The sequence below is a fragment of the Exophiala aquamarina genome (assembly GCF_000709125.1).
Source record: "Exophiala aquamarina CBS 119918 chromosome Unknown aczIA-supercont1.2, whole genome shotgun sequence".
NCBI classification, from domain to species: Eukaryota; Fungi; Ascomycota; class Eurotiomycetes; order Chaetothyriales; family Herpotrichiellaceae; genus Exophiala; species Exophiala aquamarina.
In genome coordinates, this window is record NW_013550586.1 from 3,203,873 (window position 1) to 3,221,705 (window position 17,833).

The following is a 17,833-nucleotide window of genomic DNA, read 5'->3' on the forward strand; positions in this document are numbered from 1 at the left end:
GGTGGCATGGGGCCTCGATTTTCTCTAACCTCGCGCATTCTCGGGTCATTATACATCCTCTCTCTTTCTCGGGTCGGGGGACGTTGGTGTTGCTGTTGTAGAGGTGGCGGGGGTTGTTGCTGTTGCTGTTGCTGCTGCTGCGGTCTCTGATCATAGTTTTGGGGTTCCCTCTCGCGGCTCGAGTTGTATTCATTTCGTGGAGGCGGTGGTGCATCCTGATATCTGGCTCTTGGAGGTGGAAGTCCACCATACCCACCACCGCCGCCGCTTCCTCCACCAGAGCCAGAACCAGATCTTCCAGAAGGGGGCGGGCCAGGAGAGTCTCGGTCGCGTTGCTCGTATGGATTTGAACGAAGCCTGCGTTCCTGAGAACCAAAACTGTTCACGGAGGCAGAGGAGGCATTGTTTTGTGAAGAGAGGTATGGATCGGCGTAACGGCCACTTGAGATGGTATTCGGGGTATTCGTAGCGGCATAGGGATTCGGATTTGAACTCGAATTGTTGCTGGTTGCATAGGGATTGCCGCTGTTGGAGGGTCGAGTGCCGCCATTGACGGCATAGGGGTTGGTGCCCATTGCGCAAAGAAATAGGTGTATGTGGTAGCAAGTTACATCGTCATGCAGTTCAAAGGAAGGGAATGTCCGTCCAGCGGGAGAAGGTTATGTCAGGCTGCGTATGGAGTACGCTGTCAGATTTGTGATACCTCCCCTCTTGCTGGTGTTGGGGAGAATGGAAGCGTTTAACGAGGAGAGCAGAGGCGCCTGTCGCAGGTTGTGTCATCGGCAAATTAGGCCCTGCGGAGTTTCATCCTACAACCCCCCCCCCCCCCCCAACGCCTCCACAAATCAATAGAGGAGGAAGGTCATAGACGCCAAACGCCAGACGCCGGATGCTGCGGATGCCACTACTATCAGAACTGTTTACATGCTGAATACCTACTCGTACTCTCGAACTTAGGGAAGTCTATAAGCGACAAAGGCATTTCACTTTGAACGAACTTGGTTCCCTGTCCATCCAGCTAGTACGTACTGAATGCGTCGAGTGACACCACAATAATAACGTGCTGAGGGATCGAGACAGCTGCCAAAGTGTCAGTGATCCATTCCTATTACCCGTGGTCAAAAGCTCTACCCATCCTAGATAGCCTCTCTCCCGAATATGACATGCCACAAGGATACCATGACTCGCCTGCTGCGTGGGGCGTCATGATCCAAGCTCCGTACTAAAAATACGCGCAAAGGACTGGACATTTTCATCATCTAGCCTTCCACAGTCCCCAGTGCTCAGTCCTATTGACATGGTATGGCAAAGTTCTTATGATCGACGTGATATCGAGTCTAATGAGCCTAATTGGGCAGGAAGTTCTTGTTGCTATCTCTCGCGTCTTGGGGGACCACGGATGTGCTTTGTATACAGCTTAGGCGATGTACCCAAAACCACTGCCCCTACAGGCAATCCAAAAGTCTTTCACAACATCGTTCGTCTTTCTCGAACCACGCAAAGTCTCTAATTGTGCCAGAAACCGCTTCCGTTGATCAATTGTGGTTACCTTGAAGGCCTTCTCACTCAGAATTCCCCGTTCCTCTTCCACAGCTTCCCGAAGCACTTGTTTGGTAAACATGAATTGTTTCTGAATGAACCGCTTCAAGGTATCCGAAATGATTTCGAGTTCTGATCGGGCACACTCACCACCAACAAGGCGTAGCACAAGTCCCAAAATCCGAGGACCATATTCCTGAAGGACTCCTTGGATTCTTACCTGTAAATCTGGCTCAACCACTCCATCTGGCCCCGAAAACCCTGCAAATGCTGCTAAAAATGATGCAGATGATCGTCTAGGTAAGGTGTCTGGGTCCGCTAAAAGTATCAAGGACAGTTCCATAGCGATACCCATTATTCTGTCGCTGTCAGGCATGCTGTACCAAATGTCCCCCCACTTGGTTATCAAACGAGCCTGGAACTCCAAAGAGCTCGAAGAAAACGTGCTGCTAAGTAGCTGCCCTGACTGCCGAAACTCCGCTACAATCGCCTGCTGATTAATCGCAATCGGATGCAATAATCCACTGATGCAGGCCTCGATGCTGCTTTGATCTACAGAAGCCATGAAACTCGAAGCGCATGCCATTGTGGAGTCAATATTCGGGTTTCCGATGCTGATGAGCGAACTCACAAGGTCGAGTCCAATCGTATCTCGAAACTTGAAGGCCGATGGGTGCTCCTCAGTGAAGCCAGACCGGATGAAATCACAACATGCCTCCACGAAGATGTTATCCGCGTGCTTATTGACTGTCTGCACAACTGAGCCATATATGGCCAAGACATTTGCTTGAATTGTTTGTCCAGGACCATGAATCCAGAATGACGGTTGATCAGGCGCAGATGCGTCCAATTCTACTGGGACATCCGAGGACGCTCTCAAACCTTTGCCAATTGAAGCAAGAGTCTGCATTGTATCCGTACAAATTGCTAGTAATTCCTGCCCAGTTCCATCGTCGACTTGGATTCTCAATAGGGGGCCACTAGCTGCAGATAGTAACTCGGATAGTGGCACGGTTTTCAATTCTTCTCTAGGTAGTGCTTGGATAACAGCCGCTACCGCAGCATATATCCTATGTCTCTCAGCCTCCCCAGAGTCCGCTATTGAGTGTAGAGCAGCCATAAATTGCGGAAGGCCCGCTGCAAGGATGCTTCGATGAGAATCGCAAAGATTGTAGATCGCACGAGACGCGGATACACTGGATGCTTGTAGATGCAATGACGAGAAGAGGAAGTTTAACATTGATATCAGCCGATCCGGATGTCGTTGTAGATATACAACGTTTTCCGTAATGAAGCGGATTCCAGTCTGGCGGGCCCGATCGGGAATGTCTTGGGATGATTCCAGAATACAACGCCAGCCAGGACTGCTTAGCACGGTTGTGATAAGCCCGTCATATATATCCGGTTCAGCCGACATCGTATCTGAGAAAGCTGTAAGGCTGAATACCCCAGCTTCAAAGATGCTCCAATTTGGAGGATCTTGTGGTACGATGACTGTATTCACAATCTCCTCAATCAAACTGTTTCCCAGTAGAGTGAAAGCTGATTGAAAGTAATCTTGAACATCGTAACGGAAGTCTTGAAACTTGGCACGATCGTCTGCATCCCAGTCCTGTGTTTCTGCAGACATCTGCTCGAAGGGGAGCCTGACTTTGACTAAGGCAGCCTGACATGCATCAATTGTGATAGCCTGAAGAAGACCCCGGGCATCCCCGTCCTCCTCCCAATCGGTAAAGCCTTCGACCATTTCGTTGATTTTCTCAAGAGCAATCTGGCATACAGGATCATCGATGGCGGCAATACCTTCACAGCGAAGCAGCTTCAACATACTTTGAAGGATTATACGATAGCGGTCGTCATAAAGGTACTCAGAATTGGTAGTGTCAACCTGACTAATCACCGTGTCTAAGAAGTCAACGTAGAGAATTCCTTCAGGCTCGAAATCACCCCGGACAAGCGACTCCAGTAATGACTGAGCCCTCTGACTGCCCGTGATGCTGATTGGAAAGCTGGGAACTGCGTCGTGAACGAGTTTGGCGGAAGAGTGGTGAAGGGAGACAAACATTTGCAAGACTCCGGATACTAGATCATCCACATGGAAAGCTTCCATGGAGGAATTGATACAGCGTTTCGAGATGGTCTCAACATTCTGCCTTTGATCTTTGTCAAGGTAGTTTGCATTCCGGGTGATGCTGGCCCACAATGGCACTCCTTTCAAAATCATCTTGATAATCTCGAAAGAGTCGTTCAATGAGACTGATGAGTTTGCATTGTCATGATGTCCCGGATGTTCAGGATGCTGGTTCGAAACAACGACTTCAAGCAGTCGATGAAGACAAAAGTCATAGACTTCCCATGTGTCTATACAGTTCATAGAAAGGCGTTCTTGAATCCCCCCTTCTTCCTTGGTATTGGTTGAAGAACCTGTTGTATCCTCTGCCAGAGTGGTGATTACCATAATCACTCCTTTCAGCTGAGATAAGGAACAGCTTTTTGCAGCGTTAAGTAACTGTGTCATCTCAGGAAGATCATTCTGAGGCAAATATTGGTCATTAAGCAGACATCCCAGGACATGGCGTACTGGAAGCATCCAACCTGAATCTGACCTCGCGAAAAGTGTCACGAGCGTCGAGCATAACTTCTGGAGCACAAAAGTTGCGTCTGGTAACTTGACCAGATGCACATAATGCGTAACGAGCGCTTCGATGAGATAGGACCTCATTCGTTGATCTTGAGAGATCTCATCACTCTCCCTAGGCAGCAATTAGTAGCAATACCGGGAGGTAAATAGGTGTTCAACCTACCAGTCCGCATTAATTTTGATGGTAAGAGTCAAAGCTCCGTAGAAGCGTACAACCGCTTCATCATTATGCAGGAGATCGAGACCCAGCTGCCATGCAGACTTCTGTCGCTGTATTTGCTGTATTTGTCTCTGGAGGGCATTGACTCGTTCTGGCGAAGCCTGATTGGCAGGATGGTAGAGTTCTGCGATAAGTTGTTCCATTTTGATGATGAGGTAAGATCAGGTGGATGGAAGCATGGCTCTTTTGAAGAAAACAGAGAACCAAAGCCTTAGAAACAATGATATTCCAGGGGCTGAAGAAATGACCAGCAAAACGGTTACGCCCACATGTCAGCCTTACTGGAGTATGTTGTGCGACCATGAGGCAGCGCTTGATGTCATTGTCAAGTCATGGAAAGAGGGCAAACGATCAAGTAACTTTGTTGTCTCTACGCCGTTTGCTCCTCTGGGCATCACGTTGTAGATATCTTTTTGTTGGGCAAGTTCAGGTTAAGATATAAAATCAATTGAAGGAGGAATAAAGTTGGGAGAGAGAAATGGTAAAAGTGGTTAGGGAAAAATTGTCCGAAGGGAAGGCACGCGCTGGGTGAGGATGCATGGGTGCACGGCTTTGCTGCAGGAACGACTTGGACTTTGAATTTCCCGTTTCGTCCATAGCCCATGGCCCATATCATGATTTATCATTGTTGACATCCATGCGACGTGCGACATACGACATACAACCCTATTTGCCATTTTCATGCCACCAACAACTCTGCTTGGGTGGTAGTTCATCGTCACCTTCCTTTCCGTCGTTACTACGTCGTCTCTATCTCTCCCTCGCACTTCGATGCGCTGGTCTCTCTTCCGTTTCCCTTCACTACTACGACGGCCTCACACCCCGCTCCAATCGTCGACGTATCTGTGCCGCCTGCCTTCTGTACGATCCTTTTCTTTCTCTAATTCCCTACACTCCCTCGAAATGGAGACGGTTGATACGACTAAGCGCCTAGCGCACTTGCGCGAGTTGATGCAAAAGCACAAAGTGGATATCTACATAGTTCCCTCAGAGGACAGCCACCAGTCAGAGTACATCGCGCCCTGCGATGCTAGAAGAGAACATATCTGTGGATTCAGCGGTTCTGCAGGCACTGCTGTCATTACACTTGACAAGGCTGCTCTAGCAACAGATGGTCGATACTTCAACCAAGCCTCCAAGCAGCTCGATGCCAACTGGTTACTATTAAAACAAGGTCTAGAAGATGTCCCTACCTGGCAAGAATGGTACGATTGATCCATCAGATCAGGTTTCGTACACAAGACTGAGCTGAAACTAGGACGACAGAGCAAGCAGAAGGGGGCAAGACCGTCGGTGTCGACCCTACCCTTATTACCTCTATAGATGCTCGGAAATTGAGTGCAACTCTGAAAAAGCAATCGCACGCAACCCTGGTTGGGGTCTCAGAAAATCTCATTGACCGCATTTGGACAGATCGACCGAATAGACCAGCAGAGCCCGTTATTGTTTTATCTGATAAGTATGCTGGCAAATCATTCCAGGAGAAACTTGAGGATCTTCGAAAAGACTTGAAAAAGAAGAAGTCGGCCGGCATGGTGGTGTCCATGCTCGATGAAGTTGCCTGGCTTTTCAACCTTCGAGGCAGTGATATTCCGTATAACCCTGTCTTCTTTTCTTACGCTGCAGTCACTCCAAACTCAGCAACATTGTATGTTGACGCCGCCAAAATCGGTCAGGAGATCAGAGACTTTCTAGGTGAATTTGTGGAGATCAAACCCTATGATGCCTTATTCTCCGACCTCACCGCTATTGCCGAGACTGCGGTCAATGAGGCTGACGCTAACAGTACCACCAAGTCTAAACCCCAAAAGCTCCTACTATCAAATAAATCGTCGTGGGCCTTGAGCCTGGGGCTTGGTGGTGAAGATAAGGTCGAAGAAGTACGAAGTCCTATCACTGACGCCAAAGCCATCAAGAATGCCACTGAACTGGAGGGAATGAGACAGTGTCATATCCGAGATGGTGCCGCGTTGATTGAATATTTTGCCTGGTTGGAAGATGAACTAGTCAACAAAGGCAAGACTTTGGATGAAGTTCAAGCGGCAGACAAATTGGAGGAAATTAGGTCGAGAGGAGACCATTTTAAAGGCCTATCCTTCCCGACTATCTCGTCGACCGGTCCAAATGCTGCTGTCATTCATTACTCTCCCGAACGCGGCAACTGCTCCATTGTGGATCCAAAGGCAATTTATCTCTGTGATTCTGGGGCACAATACCTTGACGGAACTACTGATACCACACGGACACTCCACTTCACCAAGCCTACAGCAATGGAAATCAAAGCGTATACTCTAGTCTTAAAAGGCGTTATTTCACTTGATCGAGCTGTCTTCCCCAAAGGGACTACAGGTTTCGCCATCGATGCTTTTGCAAGACAGCATCTATGGCGTGAAGGTCTTGATTACCGTCATGGTACAGGACATGGGGTCGGCTCATTTCTCAATGTCCATGAAGGTCCCGTTGGTATTGGGACTCGAGCTGCCTATTCCGAGGTGGCCCTAAGCATCGGGAATGTTATTTCCGACGAACCTGGATACTATGAAGATGGCAATTTTGGTATTCGTATAGAAAACATGATTATGGCCCGGGAAGCGACCACGAACCATAAGTTTGGCGACAAGCCATGGATCAGCTTTGAACATGTCACCCTAGTACCGATGTGCAGGAAGTTGACTGATCCTAAGTTGCTGGACCCCGAGGAGATAGACTGGCTGAACGACTATCACAAGGAGGTGTGGGAGAAGACAAGCGGTTTCTTCAAGGATGATGAACGGACGACGAAGTGGTTGACACGAGAGACAGCCCCAATCTGATGGGCAGTGACCCTGGTCACGGATGGCTTGACCAAGTACAAGGAATGACTTTGGGGTACATCATCACCTCAACTATCAAACAACAACAAGGAAGCCTGTGGAGCATCGCTCACGGACCTGCTTCGAGCACAACAACCCCGTTTACGCCTGTTTGACAAGCTAGCAAATTCATACCAAGCTAGAAACCAGGTATTTATGTGGCTAGTGCGATAGAGCAAATAGCATCACTTTACATTGCGAACTCCTTGACGCAACAGTAAAAATTCATGAGGTATTATACTTAGGACATGAAAACTCGTGGCCCATGCGACATGATGCGACCTGAGCCATCAAAAGGAAGGGGTAGACAGATATGATTACACCACCATCATCACAGCCACTTTTCCCTGGCTAGGCATGGACAACAAACGATGATTCCCTGAGATCCCCATCATCATATCAAGCAGTCTCTCACTTCTGAGCCCCAGTCTAACAAACCACCAAGGATTAGCTGCAGCGTGAACCTCGCCATCCTGTAGAACGGAGCGAGCCAGAAGGGAAAGGGTCAGGATCAGCAACATACATTCTGCCCTGACTGCTGCGCTGCTTGCGATTGCGTCGTGCCAGATCCGCCCGGCGTGGGAGCTGCTGGTGTCTTCTTGAATTTCTCGGCCCTGTGGCAAATAAATAGAACGGATTTACGTTAGTGACGACCTAGGTAGTGTATTTGGGGTAAACGTGAGAGTATGTAAGTAGGGGCAGGGTGGGCATTGCGTACTCCCTTTTCCGGATGTACTCGTCCTCCAATGCTTTCTCGCGCTCGTTGAACTTCGGAACGTTCATGTTTGTGGAATAGGTGCGTTGGCTGCCGTAGATGTATGGCCTCGTAAGTTGGATCGTGAAGGGTCCTGGCTGATGGGATGGATGGCTGCTGTTTTGGATGCTGTCCGCTGCTATCAATATTTGGCTTGGAGCCTCTTGGGTGACGGCTTTCCTCAAGTACTGGCCTGGTTCTCTCTCAGTTGCATTGTCCTGAGATCCTCTGACGTCACATTAGAGATACCCAGAGAATTCATACATCAGGAACCTCGGTCAGTCGCTGAGTCTAGGCCTTGGCTAATCTGAGGGATATGTTTTTGATACCTCCAAATTTTACACCAATCGCATTGGTGGTGTAGCGGTAACATTATTGCCTTCCACTCTCCATTAAGATGGCTGCCAGCAATAGCTCTGGGTTCGAGTAAGTCGTGGTCAGTGACAATATCGTCATCGCAGAAATCTAATAGTCTACAGCTCCCGGCCAATGCACAACAACTTCATCTTTTTGCGAATTTAGATTTATTGATCTCAATGCTTTTTGTGCTTTGCATGCTGTTCATTTTGGAAGACCTTGCTGAAAAGCGGCCTTAGTGGCTGGGCACCTTAACTCCGAATGATTATTTTATTTCACCCAGCAAAGACATCTGGGGGCATGGAGCACTCCATGACAATAATAACCACTCTGGTTGAGATATATTAGACTCGGTCATTGCAACTGCGGCTTCTAATCTATGAGGATGGCTTGAGGTTACGATGGAGATGCGAGCAGAGGGAACTGTGACCATAACCTTGAGAGTGAGACCATTGCGATCTGCCGCTGTGTTGCTTTAGCTCAGCGATCTACTCATCCCGGCTACCTCATGGTTTCTCTATACTGAGTCTCTACAGCTCGTCAGAGCTTTCCGGGGAAGAACCTGTCCTCCTTTCGGGCCTTCTCCTCCCAGGCAAAGTCATGGGCAAAGATAACTTCTACTTGTGCCTTGTCTTTCTCGCCTCCAAGCTCCAGGCCTTCATTTGAAGCAGCATACAGATTTGCCAGTGTTTCCTTCGTCTTCGCGATGTCGACATGTATGCAGCAGTATCGACCCTCGTCATCTGTCCAGGTGGCAATATCCTTTTCACGGGTGAACAGCCGAATATCGTGGCAGGCGTCCCCTGCAAGACACACAAACTTGGTTGGATTCTGGGAGATTCGGCAAAGCAAGTTGATGTGGCCGGGGAGATGACCGGGTGCATTGATTATGTATACGCTCCCGTCCTTGAAGAAATCAATCGCACGAGGGAATGATGAGAGCGATTTCCAGGCATGGCTGGACTCCTCATTCGATCCATCCGGAGACGGCAATTCTACCGTGCGCTGCGCGTCCAGGAGATCTGACTCGAAGACCATGTGCTTCCCGAGGTTGAGCTGCGTCTTCCCACTTAGAAGGTCGAGCGCACCATGGCCAACAACGAACTTTGTTTGAGGGCTTGTAAAGTCCTTTGGTAGGCCAACATGATCGTAGTGAACGTGGCTGAAGATGACATAGTCTATCTCAGTCTGGCTAATTCCCCCTTTTGCAAGGGATGCCACGACATCTGGGTCTGTTGAGATTGGTCCACGACTGGAAAGATGGTCCCGCAAAACCTCGGGATAAAGATTAAGATCCCTTCGCATGCCAAGGTCGAATACTATGCGAGAAACCTTGCCATCAGCACCTTTATGCTGAACTAAGAACGATAAAGACGGTACTGTTCTCTTTGCTTCAGGATCGAAGGGAGTCACGAAGAATCGTTCAGGAATGGTCAAATGCCCTGCACCTAGAGCATGAACCGTGACAGTCGCCATTGCACCTGATATTCGTGGTGTCTCCTTGGCGTCGCAATGGAGTTGATTAGAAGTCCCGTATTAGAGAATTGACACGCTTTCTAGAGAGATGTTTCTAGATTACAAAATCCTTGCTGGTGACTTCTCATGTCCTAGTAGCTGACACTTATGATATGCTTGTTGTGTAAGTGGCTTCCCCGCACCACCAGAACCGAGAATGGCTGTTTGAGTTTCGATACCGTCGGAGCGGAGCGCACAGTAGCAGGCTTGCCAAAGTGTTCGGACACCAATCAAAAGTGCGCCTGTGTCGAAGAATAGGACTAAACGCAAGCTGTTTTATTCCAATTCCGAATTCTTCTCCATGAAGCTTTAACAGGGTATGTGATGAGGGGGGCAATGGCCAGCAGTTCTTGAGTCTCCAAGTAAACAGGCTTGTTGGAGAGAAACCAGCGCCTTGTGAGGGGAAGCAGCAGGCGTAAGGAAAGGAGCATTGGTGAGGCTGCAATCAGACTTGCAGGCTACAATCCTCAGAGATACCACCAAGGGCATGGCACGTGATGCTAGGCGCCTGAACGGCTGCGTTTAACACTCAGCGCTGCTTTTGCTTGTTACGTACCTTATTTGCGATGCTGGGTGGTACGAAGCGTAGAGATGACATGGATCGCTCGAGCTCGTTCATCGTAGTATCCGAGACACCCTCGACCGGTTTGCGATTACAATCTTGGACTTTCCCAATTGACTTTGCTGAAACATATGGATCACCTTCCGATGGTTGTACAGGTGAGGAATGCTTCATTTGGTTTGCCCCTGGTCTAGCTTCTTTCCTTTGATGCCCGCTGGATTGAGGCTGATCACTTAAGGTAGAGACCCTTCTCCTTCGGCCTTCGTGGAGCATTGATGTGGACCTGTCAACTCCAGTATCCACAACTCGAAAGTTGTAGATCTTGGGGAAAAGGTGCTTGTCAATCAAATGAAGACGTCTCTTTTGCGGAGTAGAGCACATTTTCTCACATCCTTGGACGAAGCAAGCGTACGTCTTCTCACCTTTGGCCTGTAAAGCCTCACGGAAGGTGTTGTGGTTCTCATCAGTATGCAATGCCAAGAAGTGAGCGGTGGGGAAATTCTTTCCACAGGCAGAACAGCGGTTGGAATGTTCTTTCACATAATGCACTTCAAAGGCTTCAGCATTCGAGAAGCTCAGGGGCTCCCGATGAGGTGGAAGTGAACATTGAATCGCAGTTGGCTCGGGTGAATCGGTCATGGCGATTGCACTAAGCTTAGTCGGCCGCGGCGATTCAGATTCGTCTATTGAATCAATCTGCCCTTGACCGTCGTCATCCGAGGAAATGATTGATGAGTCGCGTGAGCGCTTGGCCATGAAATAGATGAGTACTTTTTATTACGAGCTCAGTCCACTCACACTGACAAAGTGACCTCGTAATGGTAATGGCAACAGCAGTAACAACAAGAATGACAAGAAAACACTCTCTGGAGGCTGGCGGGGTGAGGATCTGAGGTCAGAGCTTGGTATTGATTGAAGAGAGACACGGAGCGATGATGGATGTCATAAGCCTCGCAAAGACCGGGATAAGGCTGGCAGACTTCTAGAGCCGTGAAAGAAGTGAAGGTGAGGTTGAATGATGAGTGGCCAGATTGCGTTGGCTGTACGATCTCACCATTGAAGGAAACCAAGCCGCTTAAGGAGTAGATTACCGCCTAGAGGCCCCCCTTGGTGTCCCTAGGCTCGCCCTCGGCCTCTTGTCCCCGCCTAAAACTTGGTTGTCAGCCCCTAATTGGCCTCTTCTCCCTCCCCCTGCCCACCCCCTGGATCGTCACTCGCAGCTGTCCTTTGCAGGTCCCTGTCCTTCCTTCTGCCAATCCAGCATCCATCTGCCTCGTGCACACCTGGCTGCATCTGTTTCCCTCGTCAGAGTCGACAGCTGGATCATCTCATACGGCCACCACATTGTTTCAGGTTCCTCCAACATGATGCAAGCCATCGCCTGACACCCGAGACACCACAACAATTCCCAGAACCGCCAGACTCGTCATCCTGGTTACATTTCGCTGGTCGAGTTACTCGGTGCAGCCTGACCTTTTCCACCAGATTACTGCAAGAACCACCTTTTCCTCCTGTCCAGTACGCGGACAGCTGCCATCTGGTAGATTCCGGTATATCATCTTCTTTCTCCATTCCAGTCGACATCATTGAGTGGTTCTCTGTTTCTCACTCACGACCACGTCTTCATTGAGACGCTGTTTGTTCGAACGAGAAAGTCCACGGGTCCACGGGTCCACGGTATCATTTGCTCAGTACGACCACGGAATGAGATTCATACTAAACGCCGGCCATGTTAGCCTCCAAGAATCTATATGCCTCCAACTTTGGCAATAATCAGCAAACGATGAGTCGGAATATCTCTGAGGAATCTCAGAGAACCCAAGTCTCGACGATGCCTGCTCAGGAAGGCGTGTTTACCTCTCCTACCAATTCCGAATTCTCCGATGCCTACGATGGTCTAGATTCAATCCGAGCATGGGATGAGCAGAAAGTTGGGGAGTGGTTACATACGATTCGATGTGGGCAGTACGAATCACTCTTCCAAACCAACAATTTCACGGGGGAAAGTCTTTTGGAGTGTGATCAAAAGATTTTGGCTGAAATGGGCATCAAAAAGATCGGGGATAGGGTGCGAATCAATGTCGCCATCAAGCAACTGCGCAATAAGTCGTCCCTGTTGCGTAACAAGCGAAACAGAGATTCAATGGCTCTTCTTGATGGTTTCGCAGGAACTCCTTCCTCCTCCGATTCTCCTCGTACACTTGGCTCCAGGTCACAAAATGGAAGTGGTAAGCGCTATTCCCGACAACTTGATCCATCAGTCTTGCAGAATTTCAATTCCGCAGGCACGGGGTTCAAAGTCGGTTCGCGGCCAAGCTCACCACTGGCCGACATAAACAGTGCAGGACTTCGAGCACACCAATACATCAAGAGCCCCATGGACACTGCAAGGGGCAACCAGGCCACAGGCTATTTCAGTCAACCTGGGTCTGCAAGTTCTACTTCGGGCAGGAGACCAGAGACACCTCAACTCGCCCACCAAACGACGCGAACTGCGCATCTTCGACAAAATTCCAGCATCGATGGATTAACTCCGGGCGGCCTACCGACAGGATCTCCAGTCATCAAAGTTATTCATGGCGGAGGCCAGACGAAGGTCGTCAATATAAAATTTTGCAGAACAGCTGATGAAGTAACCTCGACAGTTCTGAAAAAGGTCCATCTGTCAGAAACTCAATTCAGAAACTATTGCTTCTATGTTCTCAATGGCTTAGATCCAGACCTCGGTAACTGCCGTCGAGTTTCTGACAGTGAGCTGATGAAGATTTGCAACGACTCAATGCGTTCAGAGAGGAACAGATTGATATTGAGAAGAATCAATGACGGTCCTCCTGACCTTGATGAACTTCGGAAGGCGGCAAGGATTGCAGCAGACGAATCATTGGTCCTTCATAACAATGCTTTGAGTTCTAACAACATGCGCAACCAGATAAAGTTACAAAAGTTGACCGGTGAATCATGGCACCACATTCAAGCTCCACTATCACCCGTCACCACCACTGATCGCAACAGAAATGTAATGGCTACCGCAGATGAATACGATAGGCAAGAGGCACAACACCTTAGAATTCCGGACCAGAGTAGCAAATTACGGTCATTCTTCGGCGCACGTCCTCCGAGCGAGATGATTGTGCAAGAATTGACCTCGTACTTCCCCGCCCACCAGCGGGAGGACATTGAAAAGACTATGAGAATGTCAGTACGCCGATCCCAGAGAATGAGTCGAGCAGCAAGTCGGCTTAGCGTGATGAGCAATGTCAGTTATGCCTCAAGTCTTAAGGATGCTCCACCGGTTCCTAGTATCCCTAGCATTGCCGACAGCTGGCTCGCTCAGGGTTCGGGTTCTCGAGCACCAACTGCACGGCCGCTTTCTGTTATCTCTACTCGTATGAATCTTTCCAGCGCAGCTTTCAGGGACTCCATCGCATCATCGACCCTCCATCCATTGCAGGAGGAATCCCCAATCGAGCCCAACAGGAAGTCCTACGTTTCTTTTGACAGTGGTTCTGATAGTGCCGCTCAAAGCGAAACTACACGAATCAGCTATTTCGATGAAAGCCCTGGGGCCATGGGCAATGACAACCTCAATAATCGGTTGTCTGTTATTGTTGCTGAAGACGGAGAAGAAGAAGATCATGAATTGAACTCATTCCTCAAGGGCAATAGTTTTGACAAGAACAATTGGATGAAAGGCGACCTGATTGGTGAAGGTTCATTTGGCAGTGTCTACCTTGCTCTTCATGCGGTCACTGGGGAACTCATGGCTGTGAAGCAGGTTGAGTTGCCCAACGTTGCTAAAGGCACTGAAGGAGACAAGAAGACAGCCCTTATGATTAATGCTCTAAAACAAGAGATTGAACTGTTGCAGGGTCTTCGTCATCCGCACATTGTGCAGTATCTCGGTACATCCTCCGACGAGACTCACTTGAATATTTTCCTCGAGTACGTTGCTGGTGGTTCTATCGCAGGTATGCTCAAGCAGTACAACACGTTCCAGGAGCCACTGGTTCGCAATTTCACCCGGCAAATTCTGGAGGGCTTGTCATATCTCCATGGTCGGAACATTATTCATCGTGACATCAAGGGCGCAAACATTCTGGTCGATAATAGAGGAGCTGTCAAGATTTCCGACTTTGGCGTGTCCAAGAAGACAGGATTCAACGGCATGAATGCAGCACCAGGTACCCGGACTTCACTTCAAGGCTCTGTTTTCTGGATGGCACCCGAAGTTGTACGTCAAAGTGGCCAGTCCCTAAAGTCCGACATCTGGTCGGTTGGTTGCTTGATCGTGGAGATGTTCACTGGTGCCAGACCCTTCCCTGCCATGACTACTCTGCAGACATTGTTTGCCGTAGGCAGCAATAATGAGAAGCCAACCATACCGGAAACTGCAAGTGACGATGCCAAGAAATTCCTCAACAAGACCTTCGAAGCAGATCATGAGAAGAGACCCGGCGCCGATGAGCTGCTTAAGGAGAAGTTCTTGTTGCCGATCGCCTGAGAGAGTTCATGGATGGAGAGTCGACAGAACGGATCGTTGCCGCCCTTAGTGGCGATGTCTTACTATAATGATTATGACAGTTTCCGGAGGGCTGGAGGAATATTGTGTTATTACGACGGATCGTGAGTTTTGAGCATATCTAACTCATGTGCTAGGCGTGTGCATAGATGGCTTCCTCAGCCCATATCCCTTGCTCTTGTGTGTTATCTTACTGTATGTATGTATAGTCATTTTTCAGAGAGAGCGCTCATACCAGCAAGTTTCTGTATCACGGGATTTACTGCGTAGGAACACAGTCCCTGGTTCCAGCGGAAATACTTATTGATGTCGTTGGGCTTGCTATGGACTACTGCTTATTCCGCTCGTTATAATCTGGGTACCTTGTAGACTTGCAACCCCTTTAAAGACCTGGTCGTCGGCATGGACGATTTATTTTCTTGCGGGGATCTTCGGGCGGCGAGGTTTCCTAAACGGGCAGGTTTGGGCGATACTTCGGTTACTGTCTCAACCTCCCCAAAAATTGGTGGAGGACAAGGACGCCTCCGTTGCCAGTAGATATATTCCTCAGAGCAGACTCAAATCAAAGAAAGGCAGGGTAATCTCTCGACTGGCAAGAGTGGATATCTCTGGTGTACATTCTTGGGGAAGATATGGAGTACGACACCACCACACCGACATATCACACATCGGATCCCAAGTCATTTGCGCACACTTCAGCCAGGGAAAGGTGGCCGGCTATCATCACGGGCGCCATTGACGATGTGCACCGGACGGTATCTTCGATCTCGGACGCGGCAGAAGACAAGGACAGACTGAAGGAAGGGAAAGCGATCGTCGCGGCACTCTCATCGTTGAAGTACGAACTTCAGCACAATCGGGCCTTGACTCCAATCCCGGACGATGGCTTTGCGGACGTCGAGGGCTACAATGGAGAACTACAGGCACGAGGCACACCCAAGTGGCATGATGTCGAGTGGCTGTACTCGGAATGCTACCTATACCGACGAATTGCCACGTTGTTCAGCCTTGCTCAAGATCCGTTCTGGAAGACGTACGACATTTTCCAACGGCAGAAGATGAGCACGTTTAAATCCTCGAGGCCTGCTGTTCTAGAGCTTGCAAACCGGTACAAGGACATCATCACGCAGATCCGGACGTCCAAGAGTCATGCGGTCGTAGACACCAGTGACCCCAAAGAGGTTGAAGAAGCGGAAAAGGTGCTTTTTATCGAGATGGCGGAAATCTGTCTGTGGGGAAACGCAACCGACCTAAGTCTACTCACAAGTCTCACGTACGAGGATATTCAGAAGCTACAAGGCAGCAACGCACGCAAGGAATCCGAGAAGAACGTATTGGTCAATGATTTGGGCAAGGCCTTTGACGTATTAAATCGGGCTCACAAGGAGGGAAAGGCAAGTAGGAGGGTCGACATCGTGCTGGACAATGCCGGCTTCGAGCTGTTCGTGGACTTGGTACTTGCCGGATACTTGCTCGCTACCGGGCTCGCGACAGAGGTGGTCCTGCACCCCAAGAGCATTCCTTGGTTCGTGAGTGATGTCGTACCGAAGGATCTGCAGGCGCTGTTGGAGGCGATGCAGGATCCCAAGTCATTCTACGAGAACTCTTCAGGGGACCACGACGTCAAATCTAATGGGCAGGCGCCGGTGCCGCTGTCAGATGAAGAAGCTTCGAATGTGAAGTTCCTGTTCGAGGACTGGAGCAATCTGCACGGTGAGGGCCAGTTGATCCTGCGACCGAATCGCTTCTGGACTCACGCCGGAAGCTTTTGGAGGCTGCCCAAGGTTGCGCCTGAGCTACTGGAGGACTTAAAAGAGAGTGAATTGGTGATCTTCAAGGGTGATCTGAACTATAGGAAGCTGACTGGTGATGTGAGTTGGCATTGCTGCCCCCCCTTTTCTTGACGCTGAGCAGAGAACTGACATAATTGGCATAAACCCAGGCTGCGTGGCCAGCGTCGACACCATTTGTTCAAGCGATAGGTCCTCTAGGTCCATCATCCGGTATTCGGGTGCTTGCACTACGGACGTGCAAGGCTGACGTCGTGGTTGGACTGCCCGAAGGCAAAGACGAAGAGATTCGCGCAACTCCAGACGGTGGTGGTGATTCCGGGGCTAGAAAGTGGGCGTGGAGTGGTAAATGGGCTGTGGTCCAGTTCTCTGATGGCAAGGCATGAAGCTCACGCCAACACAAAACGGTTTACAATGTGTGAGATTTGAAAGGTGGAATGGCATATCAAAGGTTTCCAGACGGGCAATAGAGCAGAGGTGCTAGACCAGGAGAGGATTCGACGTTCGGGATAGAGCATAGATACTGCAGAACTCCAGACTTGGCTGAGAGAAGCCCGTTTCTCTTCCCTTTCAAATCACCAAAAACTCGACCCTAGATCCATTCGACTACCCGGATCCTTCGGGTCGATTTCAACGTGAAGATATTCCCTGCAGATGTCGGTGGTTCAGGGAGGACATGCAGACCCTGAGTGTCAAATCCTGAATCTGGAAGAAAATCTCCGGTCAGCCTCGGGGAAACTGGTCTGGGATCCAATACGAGGCGGTCTATATGGGGTTGGTTTGGGCGGGCAGTCCCTGAAATGACACGGCCAAGATGCGGCCAAAAGGCGTGAAATTTCAGGTACAGGCAACCGAAGCCGCTGAAAATCTCCCTTCGCAGTCATGTCGCCGCTTTTAGCGGCTGAGACTCGATCCCGTCTTATAATCACGTGAGGATAACATCGTAGAAGGGGCTAGCTAACGGAGGAAATAGTGAGACGTGACTGCCTGGAGAGTTCAGCCTCACTACTAGCTTGGGGGAAGGTGGCAGCCCCTTGGCCCCTGAGACTGGCTCTTCTCTCTACTCCGACTTCTCTCAGGCGTA

The 17,833-nt window shown here is 49.6% G+C and overlaps 7 protein-coding genes across 7 annotated transcripts; 3 read left to right on the forward strand and 4 right to left on the reverse strand.

Moving 5' to 3' along the window:
* Window positions 1-1,417: 1,417 nt before the first annotated feature.
* A1O9_02973 (uncharacterized protein) lies at window positions 1,418-4,543 on the reverse strand (the record flags this gene model as incomplete). Its single annotated transcript, XM_013408543.1, has 2 exons — window positions 1,418-4,292; window positions 4,344-4,543. 2 exons carry the CDS (start codon window positions 4,541-4,543, stop codon window positions 1,418-1,420), a joined length of 3,075 nt encoding a protein of 1,024 aa, XP_013263997.1.
* Window positions 4,544-5,303: 760 nt separating this feature from the next.
* On the forward strand, window positions 5,304-7,213 carry A1O9_02974 (xaa-Pro aminopeptidase; the record flags this gene model as incomplete). The annotated part of the gene is made up of 2 exons (XM_013408544.1): window positions 5,304-5,605; window positions 5,659-7,213. 2 exons carry the CDS (start codon window positions 5,304-5,306, stop codon window positions 7,211-7,213), a joined length of 1,857 nt encoding a protein of 618 aa, XP_013263998.1.
* A 356-nt stretch (window positions 7,214-7,569) lies between these two features.
* On the reverse strand, window positions 7,570-8,035 carry A1O9_02975 (uncharacterized protein; the record flags this gene model as incomplete). Its single annotated transcript, XM_013408545.1, has 3 exons — window positions 7,570-7,725; window positions 7,776-7,866; window positions 7,971-8,035. The coding sequence occupies 3 exons, from the start codon at window positions 8,033-8,035 to the stop codon at window positions 7,570-7,572; spliced, it is 312 nt and encodes a 103-aa protein (XP_013263999.1).
* Window positions 8,036-8,903: 868 nt separating this feature from the next.
* On the reverse strand, window positions 8,904-9,839 carry A1O9_02976 (uncharacterized protein; the record flags this gene model as incomplete). Its single annotated transcript, XM_013408546.1, has 1 exon — window positions 8,904-9,839. One exon carries the CDS (start codon window positions 9,837-9,839, stop codon window positions 8,904-8,906), a length of 936 nt encoding a protein of 311 aa, XP_013264000.1.
* Window positions 9,840-10,407: 568 nt separating this feature from the next.
* A1O9_02977 (uncharacterized protein) lies at window positions 10,408-11,196 on the reverse strand (the record flags this gene model as incomplete). Its single annotated transcript, XM_013408547.1, has 1 exon — window positions 10,408-11,196. One exon carries the CDS (start codon window positions 11,194-11,196, stop codon window positions 10,408-10,410), a length of 789 nt encoding a protein of 262 aa, XP_013264001.1.
* A 973-nt stretch (window positions 11,197-12,169) lies between these two features.
* A1O9_02978 (STE/STE11 protein kinase) lies at window positions 12,170-14,941 on the forward strand (the record flags this gene model as incomplete). The annotated part of the gene is made up of 1 exon (XM_013408548.1): window positions 12,170-14,941. The coding sequence occupies one exon, from the start codon at window positions 12,170-12,172 to the stop codon at window positions 14,939-14,941; it is 2,772 nt and encodes a 923-aa protein (XP_013264002.1).
* A 650-nt stretch (window positions 14,942-15,591) lies between these two features.
* A1O9_02979 (uncharacterized protein) lies at window positions 15,592-17,135 on the forward strand (the record flags this gene model as incomplete). Its single annotated transcript, XM_013408549.1, has 2 exons — window positions 15,592-16,830; window positions 16,902-17,135. 2 exons carry the CDS (start codon window positions 15,592-15,594, stop codon window positions 17,133-17,135), a joined length of 1,473 nt encoding a protein of 490 aa, XP_013264003.1.
* Between the last annotated feature and the right edge of the window lie 698 nt (window positions 17,136-17,833).